We start from the raw sequence: 8,485 nt of genomic DNA on the forward strand, positions 1-8,485 counted from the left end.
GCGTTCGGCGGTCAACGATTCGATAACCCTGAAGAGATTTGTGACGCAGTTACATCGTACTTCAAAAAGTTGGACGCTACGCACTTCGCGCTCGGAATAGAAAAACTCGTGCCACGCTATGAAAAATGCCTCGAACGTTACGGCGATTATTTAGAAAAATAGAAAATAAGACGTAGATTACGAAAATTACCTTGTTTTTTGTCCTAACTTTACTTTTCCGCACTTTCTGAGGCACTGAAACTTATTTTTTGAACGACTCTCGTATTTAATCTACTAATCCCACTTAACTAGACAACTAACTATTGTGTAATGTGTTAAATTCCAATATTTTCTTCTCATGTTTCCTAAATGATTTCTTAAGTTTTCGTGATTGTTACACATACAAAATGATAACGAGCCAGGCGGGCCAACCAGAAGAGCCCGGTGGCCCGCAGGTTGAGTATAGCTGCTATAATACAACGAAATCGACCCATTTCTGAAGCAAATCATCACGGGCGATGCAAAATGGGTTAAATACGTCCGTTACGTCCCAACGATTAATTCCGAGCTCTACTGTCTCCAACTAAATTACACGAAGCGCTTAAGAAAAACAACCAGAATTAATCATCAGTAAGTGTATTGTCTTCCACCATGACAACGCAAGACCGCACAAATCTTTGACGAGGCACCAAAAACTGAGGGATTTAGAAGTTTTGATGCATCCACCACCGGATGCAGTTTAAATTACCCAAAATAAGAAATGCATTCAAATATATTTTTCTTTTCTGATATTTGTAGTTCGAGACCTGCGTATCAAAGTTGCCTCGAATAGAGAATAGTTTGCACCAAGTGATGAGTATCAATGTCGAAGGCTGCGATAAAGGAGATGGTAACTATAGCTTTATAAGCTTAGATTGCAAATGGGACGTGAAGAACAGATGTGGACCGTGGATACCGAATGATCTGTTGACGTTGAACTATTTACATAATAACTTTCGCTATAATCATAAACTGATAGAATGTATCTTGAAGTTAGTAATTTAATATCCCTAACGCAACAATATAATTACCGATCACATCGCTTTTAGGTCTCAGGATACTGTTATTTATTCTTACCGTTGTGGAAGAACCGAGATATATTATCAACAATCATCTGTGGTACATCCCGGACTACCAATCCCTCAAGATGTCATGGGGACCGTTGCACTATGTGCAAAGCGTAGACTTGAACGAGATCACGGAATTTTATTGCTCTAGATGATAAACAAAATAGTAGGACTTTATAATCAACTTCTCAAAAACGTTCTCTGAAAATTGGAATTTGTTACATTTATGTGCTAAAATTATGCTAAACACGGAAAGTGCAATAGAAAAAAACACGATGTGCTAGTTTCTTTTCAACCTAATTCGAATATGTCAATATTTATGACAGCATTATGTACCCCTCATAATGTTTTTAAATCTTATCATAAACAAATTTATGACTTCCTACATGTTTGGTTATAACCAAACGAAAACAATGTCTATTTCTGTCGAAATTAATTTCTGTGAACAAACAAAACATTCCAATAGAAGTTTTTTGCATGTTTGTCATTTGGCAAGATTGTCGTAATTACATACTGTTTGTTGGTCAAATATTGTACTAAAAAGAGGCTATACGAGATAGTGGTAGACTGAAATACGGAACATACTCATTACTGATGACAATCCATTCTTTCGAAAGCTTAATCCAAACTTCACATTGTGGAAACATTGAAGCAGTACACAGTCGTCGATATGATCCATTATGAGTACAGTAGAACCTCGATCATTAACGAGCGGATGAATCACTGTGCAGATTCGGCCGTCGACCCGTCATCGGAACCGACGGCCTCTCGCGAGCAACCTGTGTTTTACCGATTGCCCGGTTAGTTTGATTTGAAGTAGATCTCGACGTTTCGTGCAATTTTAAGACATTTGACATCAAACTTTTTTTTCGAAAACGCCATTTTGAAGAAACAGTTGAAGATGATCCATGATTTACAGCCCTATTCTGTATTCCGATGGATTTACATTTCGTTCGAAACCGTTATTTCGTTCGAGTCATAACTTCGCATTCCCTATTTCGAACGTTTTGTCCATCCAATTTTCCAAGAGAAATAGGTCGAACGAAATGCAAAAACAACTCGAACGGAATACAGAATGGAGTTTTATCAAATCGTTCGAAATATTTCGAATCGATCGAAATACAGAATAGAGGTGTTATTCTTGTCTTCGCGAGAACAATATACAAATTGATCACATGCCGTAATTTGTGTTTTCATTGCCAATTCGGGTGCTGCACTGAGTTTACAACGTGAACTCTATTGATTCTATAGATTTTAAATCATTCGATTCTTTAGTTTCCAGCTCGATGAATTGATTCATAGAGTAAATCTTTCAAGCCAGGGATTCTCAAAGTGGTCAATATTGGTTACCCAGGGGCCCACTCAAACGAAAAATGATTTTGGGGGTCGACGAGGTCTAAAATCTTAAACTTATAATTAACACAAATTGTTTTTTGAAACTTTAAAGATACTGTATAAGTAGTGGTACGTGAACAATCTTGTTATTAAAATGATTCATATTTCAGTAAAAAGTATTATTGTTGTACTTTTCAAAAACTCAACGAGTCGATGAGCATGCACAAGTCCAAAAGTGGGAAAAATTTGGAATGTAGAAAGGCGTGAACAAGTCCGTACAAAATAATGTGTTTGAGCGTATTAGTCCAAACATTTGGTAGAGTGTACAAAAATGCGAAAATCCATTGATGGAAAAATAATGTCAAGTTTACTCACACTCACATGTTTACAACCGCTAAGTTTTTAAATTGGTGAGACTTTGAAAAACTAAAGAACTTTCAAGGAATTTGGCAATGGGGTCTAACGCATCACTTCATTCTGAAAAAGGCTTTAAACCATTATTGTTTGGCATGACGGCGATGGCGGCCCAGCCGAGGATAGTCTATGTAGCTCCTATCTCTTCGGACCCTAGTATACCACTTCTTGTATGTTTTGCCAGTGAGCGAAGCCGTTAATATGATTCGCAATTGTTGTGGGCCAGTTGCTAATATCAAAACATGCAAGGAATGATATACTAGGGTCCGAAGAGATAGGAGTTACATGGACTTGCCGCGGTTGGGCCGCCCACATATTATTGGAAATGTAGAGCAAGTCCGTGATGACGTTTGGGTTAATAATGCAAGGCAGTCATCGAGGTCTTTGGCCAGAAGATATCGGTGTTCAGTTTCCACTATGACTTCAACGCTTCATCATCACCCATTTAGACATAATCGGCTTCTCAATCAGTACAGAGAGGTATGCAGATGCCAACATTACACCGATCCAGTTGGGTCGGTGTTTGCACTGGCCGGCCAACCCGATTAAACTATCCGCCTCAAAAAAATCTGCAGTCTGCGGGGGCTCTCAAGGAGAACACTGTTATTTATTTATTTCAACACCGTCTTCTATTCGTACAAACTGAATTATTAAGTTATAAACTAGATATAATTGTTAATTCTATTTTTAAAGGCATTCTTAAAGTACCTTACCCACGACGTGCACCCTTCACCAGGCATCTCCAACCAAGTTTGCTTCCCATACTTCTGCAATTCCTCTGTCATTTTTGATCTGTCCATGCGACAAAAAATCCATGGAATCCCAGATCACCTACGCTCCGATTCTATTCCGCCGATATTTTCGGCAGAATATGGGAAAGTTGGATCTGATAAAATGTTCTTTACTGACGGTTCATTCATAAACGAGTCCACTGGCTTCGGCATCTTCAATGAAAATTCCAGTGCCTCTTTCAAACTCAAAGCTCCTTGTTCCGTGTATGTCGCTGAACTGGGTGCGATATATTACGCATTAGGGATCATTGAAACATTGCCCATCGACCACTATTTTATTTTTTCAGACAGTCTCAGCTCAATAGAGGCAATCTGCTCAATGAAGGTTGATAAACGCTCATCTTATTTCCTAACTAGAATAAGACAACTATTGAGTGTTTTGGTCGAAAAATTATTCAAGATTACCTTAGTATGGGTTCCCTCTCATTGCTCGATTCCGGGGAATGAGAAAGCGGACTCGCTAGCTAAGGTGGGCGCTTTAGAAGGCACACTTTTTGAAAGGCAAATTGCTTATAATGAATTTTTCCACATTCCTCGTCAGTATACGCTCGTAAGTTGGCAGCGCATGTGGAGTGGTGATGAGTTCGGTCGTTGGTTACACACGATTATCCCTAAGGTCTCGACGAGTGCATGGTTCAAGGGATTGAATGTAGGTCGTGATTTCATTCGCGTGATATCTCGGCTTATGTGCAATCACTACAACCTAAACGCGCATCTCTATCGCATTGGGCTTGCAGCAAACAATCTTTGTGATTGTGGCGATGGCTACCACGACATCGAGCATGTTGTCTGGTCGTGTATCCGGTTCCATGCTGCTCGCTCTCAGCTCTCTAGAGCACTGAGAGCACAAGGCAGACAATCGGATATCCCCGTCCGGGATCCTGATCTTCTGCTTCATCTATACCTGTTCCTTAGAAACGCCGATGTCAACGTTTAATGATGTTTCCTTCGTTGTGTCCCTGTTTCAAATCCCTCCTATCCGATCTATAAACTTTTACTTAGTCGCGGCAATACATACACACACTCTTTACAGATGCACGGGCCGAAGGTTGTGCAGTCCACTGATTATTCAACAAGAGCCAAAGGTTGTACCGCTCATGACAACTCTACACGAGCTGATGATTGCGCCGCAATTCTATCCTGGATTCCTCGAGTCGAGAAAGACGCACCACTCTAGATATGGGGTACAGACTAGGGGGACGTTGCTGATTAATGGTCAGCTGCATCCCAATAGGAAGTATCCCGTGTCGGGCACACGTACAGAGCATCGAAGACTGCGACATACCAATTATGAGAACACTTGTAATACTAACCTCGAGTCAACCGCGAGTAATCGGTTACATATTACTAACATAGTCTAAGCAAACATTGTCAACATATTGAACTCCCGGCCCCGTTAGGCTGACGCCATATGAGCCTTAATAAAATATATATTTTGGATAAAAAAAAAAAAGGCATTCTTCGTCAAGTTGAAATCGAAAACATCACATACAACATTGAACAGACGAATACATGAATCTAGCGGGTTGTTGTAGCCGTAGTTTGTCCTTTGGAATGGGACTGATAATAGAGATGAATTCCTCAAGCATCGATTAGGAATATTTAAAGAAACCTGAGCTAGAAGTTCAGGGCAGTCGATATTTCCTTGCAGTACATCAAAAATGAACATTCTTTGTATTGTTGTACGTCTGGCAAATTGTGCATCCAGTCCTATGAGCTTGCATCGGTCGGCATAAGGGGGGAGATTTAGTGGATCGTTCCATGGTAGTTCCATGGTAGTTCCCGTTCAATCCTCAGGTTGTGAACCACGTAGAAGAGGGACCAGACAGGAGCAGCGTACTCAAGAATGCTACGGACCAACGAACAGTACATGATTTTCAGAACATGGATATCGCTGAATTCGTACGCCGGCCTATGAAACCCAGTACTGAGAAAGCTTTGGCAGTCATAATGCCTACGTGATCATTGAATTTTCATCTAGTTTTGAGTCTATCGTAACCCCAAGATCTCAGATGGCCGTTGTGCGATCCAATATCGACAATTCCATTTTATATCGTAAGACTTTGGGGATATTAGAGCGGACGAAGGGTATAGTCTTACATTTCCCTTCATTGACTCGCATCCCATTATTACAGCACCACTCTAACATTGAATGAATGTCTTCTTGAAGAACTACGCAGTCCTAAGGAGATGAAATCACCCGGTATACTTTAAGAACATCGGCGAAAAAGAGCTTGAGCGATGAAAGCAGTGAGTACAAATCGTTCATGAATATGTTGAACAGCAGTGAACCCAGAACGCTTCCTTGTGGTACGCCAGACGTGATATAAACGCTGCGGGATTTAGCTGTATTGACGACATGTGCTGTGCGACCACAAAGGTATGATTAAATCCACTCCGTTATCCTTATCAAATATCTTGCTTAGGCAGCACAGCATAAAAAACCACGATAATTTGTCACCTGATTGCAGTTTCCCGATTTGTGTATAGGAACAACCGTTTTCCAAGCCATTGGAAAAGTTTTCTCCTGAAGCGTTTTGTTCAAGAGGAGAGCAATAGGGTTCGCAAATTCAATGGAGCATTTTTGTAGTATCATGGATGACCAAGATCATCCATGGCATTTGCAACATCATCAACAGAAAAGTGAATGACGGGTTGATTGATTGATTTATTTATTTATTTGTCAACTCATCCACGGGCTTTAAGGGCCCCAATGATGTACTTAAAAGTACATAAAAATCTAAATCTAAGTTTAAATCTGAACATGAATCAAATGACATCGTATTACAATTAATTACATCAAATTACAGTCGTCACACATTGAAAATACACATAAAAATAATAATCACGTGGCAGTTTGTTCTGTGAAAAAAGAGCTAAATCTCCGACGAAGAAGCGTTCGGGATAAATGGTAATCGAACAGTCTGGCTACCCTGTTGAAAAGTCTTTGCAGACCACTCAATATACCGAACATCCCGTAGTTTGTACGTTGTGCGGGCAATCGTAACATCGAGTTATTCCGGAGAGCGCGAGGTCGAACGTTGAAATTTATTTTTTCCAGCAGAACGGGACAATCGATGCGTCCTTGTAAGGTATCGGCCATCATCAAAGTTCTTTCTGTGTCTCTACGAACCGACAAAGGTTCCAAGCTGATCAGCTGACAACGACTCTGGTAACTCGGTAATCGGAGGGGGTCAGTCCACGGCAATCTGCGCAGAGCGTAGCATATAAACTGATTCGATCCTTTCGACGCCGTTGTTGTAGTGTGGAGTCCAAACAACTGCACCATACTCTAAGATGGAGCGAGTGAGGGAGCAGTAGAGAGACTTAAGACAGTAGATGTCGGTAACATTTTTAGCAATCCTGAAGATGAACCCCAGAGTTCTGGATGCTTTATTGACCATGAATGTGATGTGCGGTTTGAAAGAGAGATGATGGTGTGAGACTGAATATGAGCAAAACAGTCATGTTTCGATACTGGATATGCTACGCTGAACACACTCTCAAAGAATGAGGCAAACAGGTTAGCAACGTCTGTGTCCGTGTTGGCCTGGACATCTTCGAAGAAAACATTGCGTGTGAGTTGAATTTTGCCGACTCTTCACGAGGTCCCAAAAGCAAAATGGGTTTTGCTTAACACTGACCTGGATCTTGAGCAGATAGTTATCGCAGGTGGATTTGCTGATACTGATTTGTAATGAGATTCAATATCACGGTGACGCCTTTCACCACTTTTAAATCGTGAAAAACATCTATCCGATTATGCAGAGTCCTTCCACAAGCATTCGAAGCAGCTGCAGTTTACTTCCATCAAAACTTCCCGCAAATGGTACTTATTTGTGACGAAACTCGACATTCTCAGAGCCTTGACATGTTAACTCGTATAATTACGCCGGTTAAATGCAGTCAGTTTTGTGTTTCCTTAGTAGTTTTGTATAAAAATCCAATTCCTTCGTGGTATTCTTTTTCTTTATCCTTATATCACATCGACCCTATCGCTGAACCTGGTTTCAAGTGTTGGCGGCAACAATCTGATGAGACAACGACCTTTCATTTTAATATTGTTCACCTGCACATTCCCTCAAAAATATTACTTCTTAGAACCTTAACACTTTACGGACCGCTCACGAGTTTTATCGTGATTTGCGTCCAATCTGTTGCGAACCGCTCACGAGTTTCCTCGTTTTTGCGTTCCTTCTTTACGGACTTGCGTAAAATTAGCTTATAAAAGTTTTTGTTACGTGCTAGTTTCTGTTCAACGTCTTGCTGGCATTATATTATATTATATGAATAATGAATTATTTTAATTGAAATAAATTAATTGTTTATCAAGTAACATCTTTCACAATCATGCTTCTTAGATAGAGAATTGAATCGTTCTTCTTTCCACATAATTCATTTTTTCCTCGATCGAGACAGAGAAAAGTTATAGACTGAAACGTGAGCATGGGTCAATATAAAAAATATATAGAATTTTAAAAATCAAAAAAGTTGTTCGAATAGAGTTATCGAAGTTATTCGATAGGGAAATATTCTATCTATCTTCCAGCTACAATTTATTAATAGGAAAAGGGTCTGAGAAAAGTTATAGGCCAAGTTGTATGGGAGAAATCATTTATTTTAAACAAAATTGAAAATAAGTTATTTGAAAGGACCCTAGACACATTCTCGAGATAATACTCGTTCGATATAGAATATTTTTATCTATCTTTACAATTTGTATACGTTTTGGCCCATAACTCAAAACCTTTTACGGCAAACGAAAGTTTGGCTGAAAATGGATAAAAATATTATCTAGCCAATGAGTATTATCTCAAATGTGTTTTGGGTCCTCTCAATTTTTTTTTATTTTCTTTAAAT

General features: G+C 39.7%; 1 protein-coding gene across 2 annotated transcripts in view; it reads left to right on the forward strand.

Annotated features, from left to right (window-relative positions):
• Positions 1-1,658, forward strand: part of LOC129775062 (uncharacterized) — a 103,256-nt gene extending 101,598 nt beyond the window's left edge. For both annotated transcript variants that reach the window (XM_055779267.1, XM_055779268.1), the window contains 2 exons: positions 778-1,010; positions 1,068-1,658. In XM_055779267.1, coding sequence (XP_055635242.1) covers positions 778-1,010; positions 1,068-1,236 — 402 coding nt within the window. In that variant the 3' untranslated portion in view covers positions 1,237-1,658. The remainder of the gene's footprint in view (positions 1-777; positions 1,011-1,067) is intronic.
• The last annotated feature ends 6,827 nt before the right edge of the window (positions 1,659-8,485 follow it).

The sequence above is a fragment of the Toxorhynchites rutilus genome, chromosome 3 (assembly GCF_029784135.1).
Source record: "Toxorhynchites rutilus septentrionalis strain SRP chromosome 3, ASM2978413v1, whole genome shotgun sequence".
In the NCBI taxonomy this organism is placed as follows: domain Eukaryota; kingdom Metazoa; phylum Arthropoda; class Insecta; order Diptera; family Culicidae; genus Toxorhynchites; species Toxorhynchites rutilus.